The sequence below is a fragment of the Musca domestica genome, unplaced genomic scaffold (genome assembly GCF_030504385.1).
Source record: "Musca domestica strain aabys unplaced genomic scaffold, Musca_domestica.polishedcontigs.V.1.1 8, whole genome shotgun sequence".
Classification (NCBI taxonomy): domain Eukaryota; kingdom Metazoa; phylum Arthropoda; class Insecta; order Diptera; family Muscidae; genus Musca; species Musca domestica.
Window position 1 is genome coordinate 1,989,794 of NW_026712409.1, and position 24,068 is coordinate 2,013,861.

The window sequence follows — 24,068 nt, forward strand, 5'->3', positions numbered from 1 at the left end:
TTAATAAATAAGAGCAAAATAAACAGCTATTATTTTCGGAAAATTGAGGTTGCCAGTCAAAAGCTATTTATATTACTGAGGCCAAAAAAAAAAATAAATAACAAAATCTTTACTCTAAGAGTACTTAGGGGTTAGTTAATTTTGGAAATGACCTAAATGGAAGAATTGTACTATATGGTACTAAATATGGGTTTGGGTTAACTGGTAATGTTTGAAATATGAAATTGGGCATTATTAGTGTTTAAGGTTGAAATTTGGAGGTGAATTTGGAAAAACCAGCTAAAAAAGTCGAAGAGAAGTATGTGATTCTAAATTTGTATTTGTGGAGGTAATGGAGCTGGAAACCCGAAATTTGGTATTAGGATCACTTTTTGTGTGGTGGGGTTGACATATGGAGGTGGATTTAAAAATACATACTAAATAAGTAAAAAAACATTAACTTCGGCCATGCCGAACTTTTAATACCGTCCACTATTGAGTAAAGATAACATTTTTATATAGAAGTATCTTAATTCAACCGTTTTCCACTTTAAACTAAAAATACCAGTGAGGCCGTTTGGATAAATTGGTTCAACTTTTCACAAAAAAAAAATGATTGAGTCCGTTATATGGGGGCCATACTAAGAAGGATACCCATTTAGACAATTTTATAATACAAGGATTGTTACTTATTGCAAGACTTAAAAAAAATCAGTAGGTAAATATGACAAGGATTATCAAAATACCGAATATCAGTGGGTATCATTATATATTGGAAAACATGGACCTAGATATTCAATGTTCCGCCACTGGAGCGAAAACCCAGTAAAAGCTACAAATACCAATTTTTAGACGAATCCATTGGAAAATATGGCAAAAATCATCAAAATACCAAAAATCGGGAGGTACCGTTATATGGGGGCTATAAAAAAATATAGATCTATACACAAATATAGATCTATACATACATTATGACCTACATATACCAATTTTTAGACAAATCCGTGGAAAAATGTGGCGAAAATTATCGAAATACCTAATATCGGGAGGTATCGTTATATGTAGGCAATACGAAAACGTGGACTTATACATACATTATTCCGCCAGTGAAATTAAAATCTATTATGATCTACAAATACTAATTTTTGGACCGATCCGTGAAAAAATGTGGCGAAAATCATCAGTACCGAATATCGGGAGGTACTGTTATATGGCGGCTATACCAAAGCGTTGACCGATATATCTCATTTTCAATACCAACCATTCTAAACAGAAATTGTTCTGTCAAATTTTGAAGCTCTACGTGAAATAATGTGGGCTGTATCGTGATTTTAACAGGCGGACATTGTTAAACCGACTTAGAATTTTATGGTGATCAGATATATATATATATATATATATATATATATATATATATATATATATATATATATATATATATATATATATATATATATATATATATATATATATATATATATATATATATATATATATATATTTCATGGGGTCTACGACGAATATTTAAGGATGTTACAAACGGTAAACAAACAAACGCTGGCTACTGTGCTTATAAGGTTTAATTTCGTTTATAGAGCACAGAAGATGTGGCATACATTTAGGCGCAATGTATTATTAAAACTTAACGAAACTTTATTCGGAATAACAAAATGTCCACAAATTAAATTCATATATCAGTTTGTTAGGTAATGCACAGTGTTGTATTTCATCATATGGTGTTCGCCCGGCATTTTGATTATTTGATCGAATTTTACAAGCGAAAAAAATTCCTTTGTTTCAAGTTTTGAGGAATTAAAAAAATAGCATACCGTTTTTGGAAAGACAGAAGACTTGGAAAATAAATTCATTAATGAAAATTCAAATTAACTCAATTTTCTAGGACTTACAAAGTTGAGTTAATTTGAATTTTCATTCGGCTACTAGTACAAAATGTGTCACTTAGTAATGCGAAGGGAACCAATTGACACTTTTTGTCCCCAAGTTAAGGAAAGGCGCATAAATAAAAAAGACACCACCAACACTGGATACTTGGGACTAGGTAGGGGTCACTGGTGTATAACTGTAAATCTGGAAATATTGTACCATCCATAGTACCACCTACAGGTAATGCAAAGGCGGTCAATTGATTACCTCGTAGAACGTGCCCATTTAAAAGTTTACAGTTGTTTGCACTGTGAGGGGCCTTAATGGGAACTAGTTACTGTAACCCTGAGAATCGATAGACAAGTGAAAACAACAAAAAAACGGAGCAGAATTTGTAATTGACGACGCCACATATTCTAATTCATGTGAAAATGTAACTTCCAAAAACACCATTTTATTAACTATATTCTGATGATATATATATATATATATATATATATATATATTCCGCAACATAATAGACTACCAAAAAAGATAATACACATGTTTTCCAGTTGTTCCTATCTAATCAACTTTGGCTGTTATTGACCCCAAAAGTTTTGGGTCATGATATCCAAAGGAAACATTTTGTGAGGCTCAAACCTTGCAAATTGTTTAGAATTTGGATTCTCTCTCCTTCTATCTCTCTCTTACTCTCTCTGAGCCAAAGGTATAGCAACGTTTTAGGGTATGCTTGTGTTTCTAAAACTCTTCTAATTCAACAATTCTACAAAGGCTTTTCAATAATAAGACAACCAGTGTCAAAATATTGTATGGCAAGAAATACTTAATTCCATTTCACTAAAATAGGCTTCTAGGCGATTCAGTCTTAATTTTACAATCATCTATTTATTGTGTTTTATAAATTGAGCAAAAACATTTTCTCGCAGTAGTTGATTTTATCGATTCATCAATAATTGTTATACCCTCCACCATTCTATGGAGGGTATATTAACTTCATTCCATTTGTAACTTGGCGAAATATTTATAATATACCCTATTCTGGATCGCCGTAAAATTCTAAGACGATCTAGCGATGTCCGTCTGTCTGTCTGTTGTAAACTCGTTATCTTTCGAAGTAATTGAGATAGGAGGCTAAAATTATGCATACAAGTAGGCAGGTTAAGTTCGTAAATGGGCCATGTCGGTTCGTAATGGGTACTACAGCTTATGACAAAAATTCGTTTATACGTTAAAGTTTTCGTACATCCCCCATATAAAGGTACATCCCGATATTCGGTATTTTGATGATTTCAGCGACATTCTTTACCGGAATTATCTCAAATTTCGTATTTGAAGTTCGTAATGGGTACTACAGCCTATGACAAAAAGCAGGTTCACGTCTTCGTATAGTCTCCATATAACAGTTTTCATTCAAGTGGTAGTTTCCGGAAGTTTTTGAAATTTTTCAAGTTCCTTCGCCCCAGCCGAACATAGCTGCTTTTTTCAATTGTTAACTATTGAGAAAATTTCAACATTTTTTGGTGACAAAAGAAAAGCTTCAGAATAACAACAAATAAAATATTTAGATTTTTAAGCTACAAATTTTTACAAATTTAGACAATTGAGAGTTTGGACTTATAATTATTCAAAAAGTTGACCCTGAGTGGAAAAGGTGGCAAAAAGAGTAGATCGATCTTCGAAGATTACATTTGTATAGGAAAAACAAAACGGCTTGTAAGGTTTGATTCAAATTATGGTGTAGTGGTGGAATATTGCCTATCTTTGAACTCGATGTAGATATAATAAAATAATGGAAAGTTTACTCTCATAAGACAGCCATCCAATCAGACAGAGGGACATGTCTGGATCGACGTAACATATTCTAAATCGGATTTTGTTCACAGAGACCTAACAGCACTTGGTCCTTATGTAACGGCTAATGTACCTTGCGTAGCACAAAGTTTGTTCCCCAAAAAATGTTTTCTCCTAAAAAAGCAGCAACTATAAATTTGTCATTTTTGAAATTCATGCTTAACCGTCTCCGCCTTCTGACAACCACAATGAGCTGGAGTTTTTTTTTTATGATTCAACATTTTCGATTTTATATCCCATGGTGTGAATAGAGAGCTCAAAAACAACCAATTTTGATTGACACCTTTGAACCATGTCTGTTCGCACAATGTTCACTTGCCTCTTGCTAATGCATTACACGTTCGCCTAATCTTATCGACACTACTACCGGTCGATTGGTGGCAGAGGGCACAGAGTTGTTGACAATGCAATGACTGGGATGGGACTGTGGAATGTGTGCGCCATGTGGGAACAACTGTTGGTATTGTCGCCAAAGACTGAATAGTTGTCCCTAAAGAAATCGAAAATACAAAAAAATGTGGTAACTGCGAACTGTGCCTCATTTCCTCTTGTTCGTTAGAGCCCCAATACCAAATCCCAGGGAATCAACAAATGAATTAAAGTGAAATATTGCATTTGTGTTGGTGCTCACCACACTGGCAGTGCCATTGCCACTGCCACTGCTTGGTGCTGCTACTGCCGGATGGATGGATGGATCGATGATTTGCTGTAATTGACCAACGAACATGATATAACTTGTTTTCTCTTCCACACATTTGGCTCAGTTGCTAAGAAACGTCTTCAGTGTCAAGGTCTCAAGTTCATCATCGACGGGATGAACAAGAACTGAAGAACAAATCAAAGAGAAAAAGCAAAGCAACAACAACAACAACAAAACACGACAAAGAACAACATTGCCACCAAAACAAAAAAGGCAACAACGCTGTATAGGTGTGTTGCTCAGGTGTACGTACGGCAAATGAGTGAATTGGTAGGGAGTACTTGTGCGAGTTGCCAAGATAGTGCCAGCCAAGCTAAGCAATAGCGAAGAACACCAAGAAGAAGTTCGGTATTTGTCCGCAGTTGGTGGCGATGGTCGCGTCCGTGTCGTGCAGAAAAAAAGAAGAAATATCCATTCTGCAAATTGATCGCCCGGTTCGGTTCGGTACGTTACGTTTCGGTGTGGTTTGGTGTTTTAGTGCGAGTCTTGTCTAAAAATAGATTATGAATTTCATTACACGATAAATGCCGGCCATTAAAACAGCCACAACAATTTAAAGAGCAAAAAAAACAACAAAAATTGAAAAATTAAGAAAATCCGCAGAGAAGAAAAATGTTTCCCAAAGGGTACCGAAAAGAATGCCAGTGTAAACAACAATTTTAAATATTTCTAGTTTGTCAAAGTGGATTGTTTCTCCCTTGGATTTGTTCGGATACATTTACAAATGTAAGTAAATCATGGGGGTTTTATTTAAAAATAACTGTCTTAAAATGATTCAAACAGAAGTGCATTCTATATTTCAAAACAATTGAATTGTCGCAATTAAATAACATTCCCCAAAACAGTATTTTATTTATAAAGTATGTACACAGATATATGCATGTGTATGTTTGTTTGAAGAAAAAGAAATTTTGGGGAGACAAAAGAGAAGCAAAGAGTGAGTACTAGTTTGATTGGGAGAAAGTTGTATCTCTTCTTTCACACTCACACACACACACACACATCCCATGTTTCCTGCGTAAATGTACTGCTCACACTGAGAAAATCAAAGCGCTGGTGCGCATGCGCACAACGTCCCAATAACACTTGACTGCGGTTAATCAGCTGACCGACCAGAAACGGGGTTTTGCTTTGCTTTTCGTGAGAAAGCCATTTGATGGGGTTCACTCACTCAACACTACCGTTTGGTTCAGCTTGGATTGCCGTTTGGCTTCTTCATGAGCTGCGTGTGCTCCCTCTATGTTGTGGCGCTGCACACAAACACACATGGGAATGTCATGTGTGTGTGTGTGTGTGTGCGAGAGTGTGTACATAATGTGAACGGAGAGTGTGTTGGCCTTAATGAGAACCGTTATGCGCGTAAGTCGTTGGCCACAAAAACTAATAAAAGCCTTACTTCTTTCTGAACACCAAACAGCAACAACAAACAAGTGGCCAAAAAGAAAACAAAAAAGCTACAACAACAATACATGAGGAAAGAGACAGCACCACCACCAGAACCCAAGAAAGACAATGTACATAGAAAGCAAACAAACAGAAGAGCTCCAAAACGAAAGACTTACCCAAGGAAATGGGGAGAAGCGTAGAATCCATCATAAAAATAAAATGTAGCGACGCTGCGTAAATGGCTTCTCAGTTTTGAGACTTCTTGCCAAGCACGTTGGCTCAAACCGTGGAGTGCGGCTATAGCGGCAAGCAAGGTTGTGGCATTTCACTGCAAATAAAAATAAATAGAAATTGTAAATTAAAAATAATAATAAATAAATAAAAAGTAAATACTAAAAAATAAGTTATGGGTAATGAAGGCAAAGAGGATGATAAAAAACGGAACAATTTTAATCTTGCAGAATATTGTTCTTCAGACATTAAACCACTTTTCTTGGTTTTCATAACTTTATATTTTATCAAAAAATACCGCTATTAGAAAATGATTTTCCAAGTTTGACAAAATCGACATTTGACCATATTAGACATATCTCCGAGATTTGCTGAGCCTGTTAACAGTCCGGTGACTATATACGTCGATAGTCAAGCGGCACTGAAAACCCAAAACTCCTCTACTATCAAGTCTTGGAAAACGCAGACTGCTGTCATTTCTAAGCATCTCGTCCAACATTCTTTGTCCAGCAGTTTGTAAACAAACAAAATTATTGTGTTTACTTGCCAAAGAGGTCAGTGGAAAATGTGCACCTTCAGTTGGCCACCAGAACTCAAGTGCCGGCCATGGTGATGGTGTGGGCCGCCATTACAGCCGATTGTCGCTCGTATTAATCGACTGTGACATCAAAATAAATGCCGAATATTCTCGAGAAAATTTTCTGGAGGGTGTATTAAAGCCTTGGGCACGCAAATCCTCTTGCCACAGATCCAACAGAACTCAGCACCATCGCACTCAGTACGCGTCACCAAAGAATGGTTACGAATTGAGGTTCCTCGCTTCATTTCCAGCGCACAATGACCAAAATCTCCGGATACCAATCCGTTGGACTATTGTGTCTAGAGTATTTTGGAAAGCAAGGTTGGTACTAAAAAATGCCAAAGTGTCGAACACATCAAGCAAGCGCTTCGCCGGGAATGGGCCAAAATACCGCAGAGCAACATTTGGGCAGCGTGTGACAGTTTCATTGGCCGTTTGAATGCATAATTCGTGCCAAAAGTGACCAATTTGAAGAAATCTAAACTTATTCTAAAATTTGATGCTATTTCCAATTCATCAATAAAATTTAAAAAAAAATGTAAAAATTATGGCATTTGACTTTCTTGCAGTTTTTTTATCTCACCCTGTATATTTCAAAACTTTTTACACTTATGGATCAATAGTTAGTACTTTTTCGAAATGTTCTCGTTCTCTAAAAGTTCTGAATTTAGTACGAATTTCATAATATCGGTTTTGACGGACAATATTTTACAAAAATCTTGTTCTATAGTATCGTATTCAGAACGTTATAGTATACTTGGAGATTAAGTACGAATTTCCCATATTAAAAAAAATTCCGTCCTTTAAATCTACAAAACTTAGCCGCATTCATTTCAGTTTTTATATCGTCTACCCATACAAATGAAATTTAATTTTTTCCGTACTTTTGTACTCGTTCAGTATAAGTTCTGAAAGTGTGGTATTGCCATGGGCTTAGCATATTTTGAACACGCTGTGCTAAAAGTGGCAAATTTTTCGGGTTTGATTTTGCATGTTGTGCTTGTGTCTTAAGTCTATCGTTTATTATGTTGAACTAGTGTTACGTACACTTGTAGTCTTTTAGTATTTTGTACTCGTTCAGTGCGAATTACCAGTAACTCTTTTTGCACAACAAATTATTAATTAGTTATAAATCAAAATACAAAGAATCACTTTTCTAACTCTGCTGGTGCAGGCGTTATAAATTATTTAGTACGTTTAGGAAGGAAATTCCAAATACTCAATCATATTACGCTTCTACCCTGCAATAGTGACATACATGCAAAACTGCAGTTTCGTCTGAAACGGCCAAAGTGTCGTTTAGGACAATCAAAATTAAAACTAAAAATTAGGCAAAATTCCAAAGGACCGCCGGACTTAAAGTAATTATCAAAAGTCAAAAAAATTTAATGGCTAGAAAGTAATTGTATTAGGTTCATATTTCTATTAGGCATATTTACAATTCGAGCACTAGACAACACAATCTGAATTAATAAGGTCCCACAGTCATTTGTTACTTTTTTCTTGTCCAGAGTTTTTCCCCAACTCTGCGTTCTTTGGTTAGAGTTCTGCTTTGGATTTCTTTGGATACACAATCGTTACTGTGTGCGTTAAGTTGTTGTTGTCTTCTTCTTCATCGCCATCAACATCTGCTAAAACTGTTTAGCTTTGAGTAAACAAGACCAAACATACCTGTTACTCTCTATGGCTCATAAGAGCATAAACAGATATGATACATGGTGAGTACCCTACGGAAGGTCATATTTACAATTTATTACAAATTATTGTGAAAGAGATATTGAAAACATATGAAACCAATTCTTCATACTCCAGATAAAGTCTCCTTTCAATAGAAATTGCATTGCCATTATATTCTAAGGTAATAATTCCTATATTTTTAAAGCAAAGTTTTAATTTTCGGCCACACATTTTTATATAGTCTATTTTTTCTATGTAGCGATTTGTACCAGAAAAATATACTTTTAAGATCACCTGTATTCAAAGAAATATACCAGGAATTATGGAAATTCCTTGATATAGAATCTGTTTTATGAGATCAGAGGATAAAATGATTGCAATAGGTGGCTAAATTTTGAAAAAAAAAAAAAAAAACAAGTAAAAAAACATCAAGTTCGGCCGGGCCAAACTTTTAATACCCTCCACATTAGGGTAAAGGAAACATTAGAAGAAATGTGGCAAAAACCATTAAAATGCCGCATATCGGCAGGTACCGTTATATGGGGGCTATACCAAATCGTGGACCTATACATGCAATGTTTCGCCAAAGGAGCTAGAACCCGTTATGACCAACAAATACCAATTTTTAGACAAATCCGTAAAAAAATGTGGCAAAAATAATGAAAATACCGAATATCGGGAGGTATCTTTATATGGGGGCTATACCAATACGTGGACCTATACATGCAATGTTTTGCCACACGCACAGGAACCCGTTATGACCTACAAATACCAATTTTCAGACAAATCCGTGGAAAAATTTGGCATAAATCATCAAAATACCGAATATCGGGAGGTACCGTTATATGAGGACTATTCCAGAACGTAGACCGATATATCTCATTTTCAATACCAACCATCCTAGACACAATACAAATTGCTCAGCGCTCTACGTCAAATAATGTGGGCTGTATCGTGATTTCAAAAGACAGACGAACATCGTTAAATCGACTCAGAATTTTATGCTGATTATGAATATATATACTTTATAGGGTCTAATATTTAAGGATGTTACAAACGGAATGACAAAGTTAATAAACCCTCCTTTCCAAGGTGGAGGATATAATAAAAACCAAATCTCAAAATAAAACGAATTGGGCATTGGCTTCTCTGTGGTTGTCGGATAGGACGTCGTTTTTTTATAATATACACTAATGTTTAAAAAACTTTCACAGCTAAAGAGCGCCAACAAGAATATATGTTCAGAATTAAAAGGAATTTATATTTTTTTAATGTATCTCTTCAAAAATGTCCCTCATATGTCTCCCAAAGGCGAAAAGTAAGCCTGTACGGTATTTCCTAGTCAACCTAGCCTGAGCTTTTGTTGCGCATGCTCCCCAAGGTATGTTTCTTTTCGCTTTTCTTTTTCTTGGATACATTTTCTGTTGTTGATATTCTTGTTGTTGTTGTTGTTGGTGTTTTGCAAGAACAACGAACATGTGTACACAAGCAGAGAGTTCTCTCGCGTTCCTCCATGCTCACATTACCACAGAACTAATCAGTGACGACAGAGACTCGGCGATTTGAAATGTCTGTTTAAACAAGGCATTACCAACGCAAATCTTTGTCCATAAACAAACCCCGAGAAGATATCGCCAGCCACCAAACCAAACCAAATAAAACGAAATTCTGAGAAGTTTTGTTATTTCTGTAATACTACGGTTTGAGGCGGATGATGGTGATGTTGTGTTGCTGGAACTGGAACTGGTGCTCTTCTTGTTGCTGTTGATGACGGTGAGAATTCTTGTGTTTTGTTGTTGACACAAACAAAGACGATAGCGGTAATGTGGAGTTAACCAAAGTCAAAGTCAAGGCAGCTGCTAAGCCAAGAGCGAGGCTTTAAATGCTGCTCTCAGCCACGCCGTCGCTGACGTTGCTGCCGACTTCGTAACCACTGGCTTGAGACGTTGGCTAATCCTCTGCCACGGACCGAAGATAGTTTCCATCCGACAAGCAAACAACAAAACTCCACAACGACAACAACAACAGCAGCCACACCGAAGCGTCGCATCGCGCCCGGCAGCCAGTCAGCCGTCGTCCAAGGCAGCCAGTCAGCCGTCGTCCAAATGGGTCTTAATGCTAAAGCTTATTACTTTCGGATCTTCAGTTGCTGTTTTACATTTGCCTTTGTCGGACAGGCTTTGGGAATACGGCCGCAATCAAATCTCCGACAAAACAAAAAACCAAAAGAAGAGAAATGAAAAAGAAATTGTGACAAACCAAAACCCTCGACAACAAAAAACAAAACCAACAACAAGAAAAGAAAATCAAATTTGTGTTGTAGCAGCTCGAGACGAGAGAGAGAAAAAAAAAAGAAAAAACAAACAAATAAAAATTAATTAAATGCGATAATTTGATGTGAAGAGTGGTCGTCTATCTAGCATTTGTTAGTCGTGTACCAAGATTGTGTTAAGCAAATTTATAACGGTTACCTCGGAGGGGTCATTAAATTTAAATTAAAACCTGTGTCCACAAACTAACCGTCATTCAGTCAGTCAGTCACTCACTCATTTATTCATTCGTTCAGTTATTCATTAAAACGGAAAATAGTGTAAAAGAAAGTCTGTGAAATACAACAAGAAATTAACAAATTAAATACAACAAAGACAACAACAACAACGACAACGAATCTATGATCATCATCAAAGCCCACCAAGAGTTATGAATGGTCCAAACTCAAGCCAGAGGATATTTAAACTGGAATAAGAACGACAAAAAACTACGCTTGTGATTGGCTAACTACCGCATCGCAAATTGCTATCAGATAGCCGGAACATACTTTCTAAAACGGTAAAGTGCCCATCCAACTTTTCGTCCCCCTTTTCTTAAAAAAAAAAAAAAACAGTGGAAATTTTGCCAAGTGGGTACACTTGTATGTACTCCAACTTACACATGTTGTAGCTGCAAGCAAACGGACGGACAGACAAACAGACAGACAGAGGGACATCACAAAGACCCCAAAAAAAATTGGTTCTTTGGCACAAGAGTTTGACATTAAATCAAGTTATACCAACACACACACACACCCCTCCCCCACACACACATGCACACATAGGCACGCACAGTTTACAACAGTTATCTGCCTGCCTGCCCCTACCAGAGAACAACCATTTCGAACCAAATAACCACAGTTTTAAGCACTGGCTGGCATCGGTATCATCATCTGCAACAGCATCATTATCTGCCTCTTCTTCTTCCACTGTTGTTGCCACAACAGGTTCTCTTCTGCAAGATCAGCGGTAGAAGTGAAGAAACAAAGAGCCAAACAGGCATACCATCATCGTTTAACAGCATTCCTACCCCAGCTATCGGCAACCGGCCAACTTGCTCCATGGACAAGCAAGGCAAGGCATTAAAGCCATCATCTGCCGCACTCTTGTAACGAGTGGTAGTAGTGCCAGCCAGTTACCAGCCACATTACCATCGTCATCAGCATCCAACCGCCAGGCCCAACAGCCAGCAGCACGTATCACTTAATATTAACATACAGCAGCAGGCCTACAACATTCTACATTTCCGTTGAAAGTTGTTGTTCGGTTCATTTGATTGTTTGGAACATCGCATTTCCAGTCGCATCGAGTGACTGTGGAGCACCGAAGATTTGTGTCTTTCTTTGTTTTCCTCCTTGTGCCAGAGCCACTTAACCATTCAAAGCGATCAGCATTGGTGTTGGTGCTTCTTGCTTTGTGGTAAGTTTGCTTGCAGCACTTTTTCCATTTCAGTTAAGACCAAAGACTAACCACATGACCCACACCTCCCCACAGAGCTCATTCATATCTCGTTTCACTTGTCATAATCTCCTCCCAAAACGGGTATCCTTCACTTCTCGCCCGGCCATTCATGAGCGTTCTTAGATTCTGAACCAGATCGTCGTCATCAAATAAAAATCACATCAATTTCTTTACAATTAAATGCCACTGCCACTGCAATTAAAAACCACTTCATTTCCATCTATTTCAAGATTATCGAAAAGCCAACTATTTTTGCTGCTCCATGACTCACAGCCTCCACCCCACCCCACGAGGGCGATGGAGTATCTCGGGGTCTTGGCCAAGTTCTTTGCTTCGCTGCGCTGTTGGCTGACAATTAAAATGAAATGCTTGCATGCTACGGAAAATTATAGGTTCTGGAAGTGAGATATTGCCATGGGTTAAGCATAATTTGAATACGCTTTGCTGAAAGTGGCAAATCTGTTCAGATTTGATTTAGCATGCTGTGCTTGTGTCTTAAGTCTTTCGTTTATTAAGTTGAAATAATGGATTGTTGTGAGATAAACCCCAATTCTCGTACATGGATCGCTGACTGGCTGGTTGGTTGGTTGGCTAGCTAAAAGAGCAATTAGCGATGGCATTGTACAACAGTGGCTGCTAGTTCTTTAGTTTGGTAGTTTGTTTGTTTGTTTTTCGTTTCGAATATATTTGAGGGTTTCTGTCATCTTCTTCTACCTGGAAGCTAGGTTTGATTTAAGCATAACGGATCAAGGCAAACACAAAATGATTATTTCGCATCGTCTGAGTGCTTCGACAATGTGGTACTAATGACAATTCTACTTCTTTCAAATTTCTGGCAAATTTCAAAATTCTCAGCTCATATTTCGCAGATTCGTAAATATTTTTTTTTTGGATATGGGTTATGATTTGTGTAACACTACCCTCGTAACATAAATAAAAGGCAGAGAAAGTTTTCACACAACATAATCTCCAGTGGTTATTTTTGTACGAAATCTCTATAGAAATGAGATTTGAAAAAAGTTACAGAACACTGAGATCAACATAAGACCTAACAACGTAATAAAAAACCAAAAGACCTTGTCCATCTCTGATCACTTCCACAAAAATATTATCATGATTTCATTACTATGCTCAGCAGGTGATTCATGGAAATACCATTTGAGATAATTTCGGGTAAATAATCGGGTATAGATACCAGTTCAATAATAAAACAGTTTGAAAATAAAGCCTTCATTAACTGGGTTTTCCTGCTAACAGTCTCTAAAATATCTCTGTGAAAGAAATGTAAATGAACATAACAGCCACTCACGTGGTAATGATCTACACCAGCATAGATCAGACAGTTCACGCAGGAGACGACAATTTTCGTCTACGACCCGAATCGCATAGAATGACTAAACAGGTCACTAATACATTATCATGGATATTCTCTTTTTCTCATACAATGCTTTTCGTCTGGTCTCATTTCGGTCAACCCTAGTCTACAGGGTGAGATAAAAAATTGCAACAAAGTCAAAAGCCATAATTTTTACATTTTTTCTAAGTTTTATTGAATGAAAGCAAAAATGGCGGAAATAGCATCACATTTTAGAATAAGTTTAGATTTGTTCGAATTGTTAACCTTTGGCAAAGGGCCAATGAAACCATCACACTCTGCCCGAATGTTGCTCTGCGGTATTCTAGCCCATTCCCGGCGAAGCGCTTGCTTGTGGTGATCGACACTTTGGTATTTTTTAGTGCCAACCTTGTTTTCCAAAATACTCCAGACACAATAGTCCAACGAATTGGTATCCGAGGATATTGGTGGCCATTGTGCGCTGGAAATGAAGCGAGGAACCTCATTTTGTAACCATTCTTGGGCGGCGCGTGCTGAGTGCGATGGTGCTGAGTTCTGCTGAAATGTTTAAGGTCTGTGGCCAAAATGTTTGCGTGCCCAAGGCTTTAATACACCCTCCAGAATATTTTCGCGATAATATTCGGCATTTATTCTGATGCCACGGTCGATTAATACGAGCGGAGAGCGACCATCGGCTGTTATGGCTGTCCACACCATCACCATGGCCAATGCTTGAGTTCTGGTGGCCAACCGAGGGTGCACATTTTCAGCTGAACTCTTTGGCAAGAAAACACGATCATTCTGTTTGTTTACAAACTGCTGGACAACGAATGTTTTCTCATCAGAGAAAACCAAATTCGGCAGCTCACCACTTTCGCCCAAGCGAAGCATCTCTTTATCTCTTTTGAGCCTCTTTCCTTTCCGTTGCGGTGTAAGTTCTTGCACTTTTTAGAATTTCAAATGATTTACCCCCAGCTCATTTTTTTAAATTTTTGCCGAATGGAATATTGCGATATGTTCAGCTCACGAGCCATTTTTCGGCCACTGCGAACATATATTCTATGTTTTGAGATAGGATCGGCCAGAAGGGCAAATAGTGACTTTTATTTGGCAAACTCCGATAAAATTTACCTTCAGATACACTTTTTCGATTTTTCACTTAGGAGATAAGATTTCAGGAATGGTAAAATTTCATACCAATTTTTTTTTGATGGCCTGGCTTCTAACCTACTCTTTGAAATGCCTTTATTTTTTATACAATAAAACATTAATGGTCAATGGGCTTTATACCCGGTTCAGTTTTTAAACCCATACTTTATGGGTCCACGTTCTAGACATAATGGATCTGACTTCAAAATAAATCTAATGGAGTGTTGGTTTTATTTTCCATTTATGACTGGATATAATCCCATTAGCACTTAAATCCAGTTCAAAGTGACTAATTCTATAATTGGCCTTGAATTGAAAACATTTTAAGAATGCTACACAACTCTAAAATGCAAGAAAGTTGTGAACTCATTTATACGAATCCCGATGGCTCGTATTTCCATTATATCGGATTTGTAATGTAATACATTTTTGATTGATTTTCAATAGAAATAAAATGACAAAAACATTGTTTCCATGCTCTTCAATTGCTCCGTTGTGAGCTGCCTTTCTTTGCATTTTCCACCTCGTTGCGATGGATGGAAAAAGTGAAATTCTCCGCAATTAGGTAATAGCTGGTCGCCCATACTTAGATATCAAAGCCAAAGGGTGCTCCGAATGCAAAAACAATTGACCACAAAACGTATCATCGCCGTGCTGTCATCGAGTTGACATAATGAGTTATGAAATACATACATACCCACACATGTGTATGTATTTCTGTAGAAAATCACAAAATCACCATCAGCAACAAAGAAAGCAAACAAACAAATATTACTCCCATAACGGTGTACATCCATTATTGCCATTAGACGAAGAAACACAAAAACCCATCAACACTCACTCACACACCTCTTCTTCTTGTTTTTCGTTGTCCAACGCTCAATGCGAAAAGCAACAACAGCAACAAACCAAAAACCCCAACGAAAAGAAGAAATGTTGTAATGCCTCAACAAAGACCCTCCTTATATGTTCAAGTAAAAGTTGTTGAAAATAAAAATTATGTCGTTATATTTTTGGTGATGGTGAATACCCGTCAGTGGCGACGGTCTGACGAACGGTCGACGGAATGGATTCAAAGAAAACAAGTCAAAAAAGAAATTTTAATTTCATTCTTTTGTTGTCACTGATGCGAATGGCGTTAGCTTTGCCAATCTGAGAAAAGTCTTAGGAATCATTTCTTTCGTCTTTCTTTGATTTCAATAAAACTGCCATAAATATGCCAAAGAAGTAAAACACACTTACACACACACACACTAAACCGCTCTCAAAACAAACAATACAACAAACTGACAAACGGACAAATTGTTATGTAGTATTTTGTGAACATTAACATAATGCGTGGTGATGATGGTGGGGCTAGCTCGACTGTGACGACCGGCCAGCCAACTAGTCAGCCAGTCGCATCTTCCCGCAGCAGATTCTTTTCAGCTTTTGCCCACATTGCGATGTCGCGAACCGTCCAAGACATTTGCTTGCTTTTCACTTTTATTCAGAAATTATGACAGACCAAAAAGGCCAAAGTGTGGGTAAAAGCTGCCATTTATGGCTACCCTACCTAGCCCGCTCCTCCTCGCCGTAGTCTGAATAAAAAACTTTCGCTTTTTTTAACATTCTCGCTGATCAAATAAAAACACTTAAAAAACGACAAATGCTCAACACAACGGCTGAGCTGTGGAACAAAAAACCCGTATATATTCATCGTCACCAATACACAGAAAGTGATTGTAAAACTTCCCTTCCTTCCATCGTACACAGAGATATGACGCTTGTGATGGCCACACAAGTGCACGGACACTCACACACTCGAACACAAAAAAAAAATATGAACGAAATTAATTTCACTTTTAGTAGTGCGTTTTTATTCCATGAGTAATCATCGAGAGTGTGAGTGTATGTGTGTGTACAACTCGAACCCACACGAACTCGAACACAGACGGAAGCTGTTGGCCAAATGTCCGGCTGCGGGTTAACTTCAATTGCAAATGAGCTTTTAAGTGTTACAACAATGTTTTTTTTTTTTTCATTGTTGTTTATAGATTCCTCCATCATTTCCAAAAACAAGCGAAATTCCACTCGTAAAATGTTGTTTGTGTTATTGGCACACGTACACACACACATACACTGATATCCATTGAGACATGTTTATTTGCAAATCGAACACAAAGAACGTGACCCAAATTCGCTGTTAACCTACTAGGTGTGATTTTTTCTTTTTCTTTTTTTGGTATGGAAATTAGGCCAAAATCTCGTGCCAGAGAACCTGTTAATGGATTTAATCGATTAGCCAGTTTAGCCATATCAGAACGCCAGTGTTGAAAAAAGTGTTTGGGTGTTTGCTTTGCTTTCAGACACACATACATATTTAGATGTGCAAAAAAGTATGTGTTCAAAGAACGTAGAATTCTCAAAGTTTTTGATTGTCATACCCTCATCTATTACATATATTTTTTTCGTCCCAGGAGATTATTTTGCGGGGTGTAAAAATATTTGAGTTTCGAATGTTGAAATTGCCATAGAAAAAGATTTCTTTATATCGGCTTTCCTCCAAAACCACAAAAAATGCTCAAAAATCTTTCAAAGTCAAACTGCTGTTTTAAAAAAATTAGGAAATGAAACAAAAATAGGCTATATTTTGAGAAGGGATTGTTTTACAAAAATCGAATTAGGAGACTGATTTGAAAATATATGTTTTCTCAAAGTTTTCCAATTCGTATTGATTTGTATAAGCCCAATACAAAGGACCGAATTGTACGAGATTTGGAAATAGTCTATTAACAGAAGGCAAATGAGAAATGAAATGCAAAAGAGGATTCTCCATTTCAAAGACTGACATGTCTTTGTTTTTTAATTCATCGAAATATAATGAAGTGTAAAGATCGGGTCAATTTCGATACACCTCTCGAATGATATGAGTTTTCAAAAATTGACCAGTTGTAAGGGTACTTTTAGAAGTTATTCGCCAGTATAGCCGGTCCCAGGGACGTAAATTATTATTCTGACATTTTTGTAACATTACATGACAAAGTTATCTTTTGGCAAATTTCAGTTTTTATCCTTTGAGAATGGCCTATATTTAATAGAAATATTAGGATTTGCAAATTTTGGACGTGGTCACTGACTACGTTTACATCATATGGTATTCAGGACTGTTGGCCGTTTATAAAATATCAGAGGATCCCTCCATTATACGAGAATTTGAATTTTTTCTTCAAAATTCCTACATTTTGTGGGGGAGGTACACAAAAAAAAAGAATCAAAGGATTCCATTAAGGTAGCAATATTGGAAGCAAAGGTGGAAAAAATCTTAATATTGTTACTTTTCTTTTTGTCACCTTTCTTTTTCTTGTACCTGCCCCACAAAATGTTAAAATTTTCAAGAAAATATCCAACTTCTCATATAATGGAGGGAGTTCTTATATTTTCAAATTAATGGTTATTATAATTGTGTCCTTTCGTGGTACCAAACGGAGTGGGTCTATATTATATTTTTTCGTATTTAACCTAAGTCTCACACAAAAATTGCAGAGATCGAAGTTTTAACTAAATCGGGTATTGCCTCTTTTCTTTTCTCTATTGATTTTCCGCCTCAAATGGCCAGTTACACCCTCAGCCATGTGGCTAGAGGCGGTATATATCATTTGATATAGCAAAAACGTGCCGCATCGAAATAAAGGCTTTAGACCCTAGGTCGCTTTGGATCAAATCCGTTTCAGGACATTTGGAGTCGATCTAGCTATGTCCGTACGTCCGTCCATCTCTCTGATGTATGATCTAAACTTGGTACATCGTAATATTATTATCAAACATAGATCGAATTCGGAGATGGCCAATATCGATCCACTCCTGGCATGGAGATGGCCAATATCGGAACCTATCCCACAAAAGGTTAACATTTTGACAGAAAATTATTTACCTCACAGAACAAGAAATGATCATCCGTTTTTGTTCAAACTTATTATTTGTATTTGCCCTAGGTTAGGTGCGAAATTTGACAATACAGACCGACTTCTTCTAGTGCCTCCCTCACAAAGGGTAAACAATTTGAATATTCCCAACGCTTATTAAATTGTGAAATAATTTCGCATATCCCAATATTTCTAACAACTATAGGTCTGGTACGTAGATGGGATAGGCCGAATCACTCCTCCTGGTACCTCCCCCACAACGGATCAACATTTTGAATACTGATATCGCTCATGAAACACGAAAAAACACAAGATCTGGTGTGAAGGTGCGATGTATCGACTCACTCCTTTTGGTACCTCCCCTACAAAGGTTCAAAATTTGGAACAATAATAATTGTTATAAAATGTGAAATGTGAGTCCGATGGTCTTCAAATTTCGCACATCTTAATATTTGCCCTAAAACAATATCAGGTATATAGAACCGATATAACGGCACACTACTTCTGGTACCCCCTCCACAATCGGTCAAAAATTTGAGTAACCATAAAGCTTACAGAACGCCAAAATAAACATACGATTTCTTTTTCAAGATCTGATGCGAAGATGGGATATATCGCACCACTAATTCTGGTAACTCTCTCACAACGGGTCAAAATTTTGAATAATAATATCTCTCATAGAGCGCGAAATAAGCAACAGATTCTCTTTAAATTTCACACATCCAAATATTTTTACTAACGCAAGATCTGGTGTGAAGATGACAGGTATCGAAATTTGGGAAATATTTTTTTTAATTTTTACCATTTGTGGGAGCGCAACCATAAGGGGTATATTGCTTATCTTCGAACTTCACGCTTATAGTGATGGAATTATTGTGGCCTACTCTAAATATGCTAACACGGAATTCGTTCAAAGAGGCACACTTGTTTTAATGAGACTCATGCTGGCCATGTAAAATGACATATATAGCCATTTAGCGACATAATTTTTTCGAACAAATGGTTTTTAATTGATGCAAAAATAAAGATGACTAAGGTTTTTGTTCTAAGAGAGATTTTGATCGTAGAATCGCAGAAGGGGGTAAATAATCTTTGCGGGAAATGATAATATACCCTTTTAACAGATATGAAAAATTATACATTTTGTTCTGTTTCGGATTAAATCCTATGCCAAACGATTAACGATCAAAATAACTTACAAATCTTAAAAAAAATCATGCGACTGCTACAGGATGTCTTCTCCATCGAAGTACTTTATTTAGTTTTCTATGAAATATTTCCGCCTTTAGTAAAGAGACTCCTTTGGCACATTAAATATATCCATGTTTATAATTAGTTATAATTTGTATACATTTTTGGCAATAGGTTTTGGGATCTCCCCGCAAACTCAATTTTGTAAATGCCTTAAAAATCGATTAAAACTCATATTTATTGGTTGAGGCCACAATTGATTATCAATTGATTTCAAATATACTCATTTTTCACCCAAAGTTCCCCCAAAACCAACCCTTCAGAATCACAATGGATTTTAAAACTACCAAAAACCTACCAAATCGTCAGCCCTTTGTCATTGCCTTTATGCTTGAGCTTCTTTTCTTTTACAAAGAACCCCAGAACCTTTCTTCTTTCTTCTCGTTCTTGCCATTCATCTTAGCAAAATAAAGAAGAAGAAGAAAGAAAAAAACAATTGTGATTGTCACTAGAGATGTTTGTGTCAACGACCTGTTACGCAAGACTTATGTCGGCGCAAGAGGTAGACATAATTCATGTCTTCATCAGTCAAGAGCTAATGGAGAAAGAAACGTTGACAACTGTGGTGGCGTTGGAGGTTGGATGACGGCGAATGGGGAGAAGAAGAAAAACATTGTTCTAACCCAACAAAAGGCGTAAGTTATATTAAGACAGTGGCGTTAACTTTTTTTACTTCTCTGGGTTTTTGCTCAAGACAACTACTGCCATGAACTTAAGATGAAGTAGTGTTGGAAAAGGGAGGGAGAGGAGTTGGTACATTAAACATCTCTGTGAGGAAGAAAGCCAAACTGTTAGACAACATTTTTAACGAAGTGTGGCCCAGAAACGCCGCTTATCGACTTCCTAAGAAACTGGGCATCACACAACGAGGTAAACTTGGATGCGATTTGATTTCCCAATAAAAAGTCATTACAAGAAACCCTCCTCGATGGCGGTGTGTCATTAATAGCTGCAAGAAATTTCATTAATCATCATATTCATGGGACTTACCAAGTACTTTCATAATCTTTGTTTTGGTATGCCACTCCGATGCCAAGCCAATTCATTTGAAATGACTCACCCCCTGGTTACACACAATTGACCACACCGCATCAAAGCTGATGCGTGAGGACGACCCTTAACTGCTAACGCATTGACTAACTCTGATCTGCATATGACTAACCTTTTGTTATGTCTTTCTTTCTTTCGTTTTTGTTTCATTTCAGATGGGGTCAGATAAACCAATGAAAGCGACGAGTAGTTCGCCCCCCATATTTTGTGATTATGCAACCATGAGCACCGGAAAAAATACCTGCCAAGCCAAAGAAGCGCCATCCGCAGCCACCGTGTTCTGCACCAAGCTGAGAAAACATTTCACACAAATCAAAAACCATACCCATCCGGGACGTCGTTGTCAGTATCAGAAGCTCAACAATGTCTCCAGCCCGTCAGCAGCACAGAAGTCAGCGCCCAGCACCAGAAGCAGGCTGAGCAGTCTGATGAATTTGATCAGCATAACAACCCTGGTGCTGGTGACGTTGATAACAACAGCATCGGCCAATCCCGTTTTTGTGGATAATCCCAGCTTAGCACAATGTAAGTTTAAATCCCAATTGTTGACAAACTCAAAATCTATGCCATTAGTTTGTTTCGGTATGCATTTCCTCTTAGCAGAAAAGGCAGGGAATTCTTAACAAATTATAGATGATATCGGCTAAGTAAAAAATAAAAATGACAAACTCAAAATCTATGCCATTAGTTTGTTTCGGTATGCATTTCCTCTTAGCAGAAAAGGCAGGGAATTCTTAACAAATTATAGATGATATCGGCTAAGTAAAAAATTGTTAGACTGACTTTCATGTCAATCAACATATTAGACATTTCTTTTTTATCACATCCGAAAAAACAAGAGATTATTTTGTTTTAATTGTGTGAAGTAAATGAGTCGCAGCGCTTTTAAACAGGTTTTCAAGTTTGTGTCTTAAGTCTTTTGTTTTTGAAATAATGTAATTTAGACATTATCTTGTACTTGTCAACCAACGATCCATAAAATGTTACATTAAATTAAATTTGACGTCAAAAACAGGTGCAATTAGGGAGACGAAGTGCTGGGAGGTTTAATTAAATTAAATGTGTGAGTGTGTGTGTGTGAACTCTGCCAGATGTTAATTGCCTCGACATTTCTCACCATGTGGAGACTATTTTAATTTTTTTAACCTTTTTACCACGGCAATGGTGGCTATGAAATGTTTCTATTTATAAAAATGCCGACTTCAATACAAGTAGGCAGTTAAAGATAAAGAAGTTGAAAACACCAAAGAAAGCTTCTGAAGGCATGAAAATGTCTTCGTTGGGACAAAATATGAAATAATTTATAAACCGTATTACGTTGCTTACAGAAGTAGTTAAATATTTTGGAGACACCATAATTGCAATGAATTTGGAAAACATTGAAAACTTCCTCGCAGACACTATAAATATTTCATGAGCAATCAGAACTTTTAACCAGGCCAAACTGGTTATTTTATTTCAGTTTCGCAAACAAGTCTTTCCCGATTCAATTACAAAAAAGCCCACTTACGTGGTGAACATAGGTCTTCGAATTTTACTTCAGCTCAGTAAAATTCCGATTTTAAAAAAAATTAGGACGCGAAACCGAAAATTGACAATCAAACCACATGAAACCTAAAATTTCGATTTTAAAAAACTTTGGGACACGAAATCGAAAATTGACAATTAAAATTTCAGTAGGCATTTCCACAGTGCAAATCGATTAAGGAGGATGAAAACATATTCCTATGCATTGCTTTACGCAATGACCTATTACTATTCCATTTTACCCTCAGTCATATGGCTACAGAGGGTATATATCATTTAATACGGCCAAAACTTGTTTAATCGAAATAACGGTTTTAGACCCTACGTCTCTTTGGACCAAATCCGTTTCCAGACATTTCGAGTCGATCTAGCGATGTCCGTCCGTCCGACTGTGTATCTAGCTGGTTCGTACGTAATATTGTTGGTACATCGTAATATTGTTATCAAACTTAGATCGAGTTCGGAGATGGGCATATCGGTCGACACCTTCTGGTACCTTCCACAAAAAATCAAAATTTTAAAAGGAAATAATTTACTGCACAGAAAGAGAAAGGATAATCCGATTTTGTTCCAACTTTGCAAATCCTAATATTTGCATCAGTGCTACGCCAAGTGCTAAAATGGACAATATCGGTCACTCCATCAAGTACGTCCCCCACAAAGGGTCAGAATTTTAAATTATTATAACTCTAATAATATGTGATCTAAGAGTCCGACCGTCTTCAAATTACACGCATTACAATATTTTTATTAACCCAAGGTCTGGTACCTTCCCCACAAAAGGGTCAACATTTTCAATACGCCTGAAGCTTATAAAACGCGAAATTAATATCCGACTCCATCCGACTTTGCACATCTCAATATTTTTATCAACACAAGATCTGTTGTAAATATGCTAGAGATCGGTCCAGTCATTCTGGTACCTCCCCCACAAAGGGTCAACGTTTTGAATAATCAAAACGATTAGAAAATCCGAAATAAGCATCCGGTTATCTTAATATTTCACACATCCTATTATTTCTACTAACATCTGCTATTTTTGCTAACACAAGATTTGTTTTGAAGATCATATTTATCTGCTAACCCCTTCTGGTACCTCACTCACAAAGGGTCACAATTTTCAATACTTTTATCTGTCATTACTTGCGAAACAAGTCAGCGATTTTTTGCAACTTGCTATCGAACATTGGCTGAGGGTATAGATCTGTGGGCAAAACCGACGGATACCACGTACAAATTCCGATCAGTAGCTTGGTTAGTAGGTTTTTTTTTTAATTTTTAGTACGAAATAGTCTTATCTCAACCGTGTACGCAAATAGTGACTGACATATCAAATTCTCGATTTTTAGATCTAGTCGTCCCCTTAATAGCTATATTCATTTCCGTACATTTCGTCATTTTGTCTGGATTCAGAGCTTTAGCTCTTACCTATCACGGTACACCATCTCATTCGAAATTCAGACGTTTTTCTTGGCGTCAAGTATCCAATGATGAAGATCGACTGCCTCGATATCTGTCCCATATCTCTAATTCTGTCCGAATCTTCTAGCCCAAATTAAATATCAATGCCTGTTTTATTAATTTGGCCAATGTTCGTCACAATCAAGAACAGCTCAGCTTTATGGCATTTCTTAGGTCAATATAAAACAAATAGTTTTGAATACCCCTCACCAATCCCCCTGCATGGGTTCGCTATAAATTCTTCGATAGCCAAGTTTCGATTTGTTTGTTTTAGTAATGAAGAAGTAGGCGCACTTGTTCTAGCTAACCTGTTTATGTGGATGTGTAT

The 24,068-nt window shown here is 37.1% G+C and overlaps 1 protein-coding gene across 2 annotated transcripts in view; it reads left to right on the plus strand.

Moving 5' to 3' along the window:
- The first annotated feature begins 4,495 nt into the window (after positions 1–4,495).
- LOC101889962 (serine proteinase stubble) overlaps positions 4,496–24,068 on the plus strand; it is a 37,885-nt gene continuing 18,312 nt past the window's right edge. Inside the window, exons 1-2 of one of the 2 annotated variants that reach the window (XM_020039870.2) lie at positions 4,496–5,143; positions 20,908–21,277. In XM_020039870.2, the coding sequence (XP_019895429.1) occupies positions 20,908–21,277 (370 nt within the window). In that variant the 5' untranslated portion in view covers positions 4,496–5,143. Of the gene's footprint in view, positions 5,144–10,424; positions 11,121–20,907; positions 21,278–24,068 lie in introns of those variants that run through there. The other variant, XM_011297841.3, reaches the window with a different exon arrangement.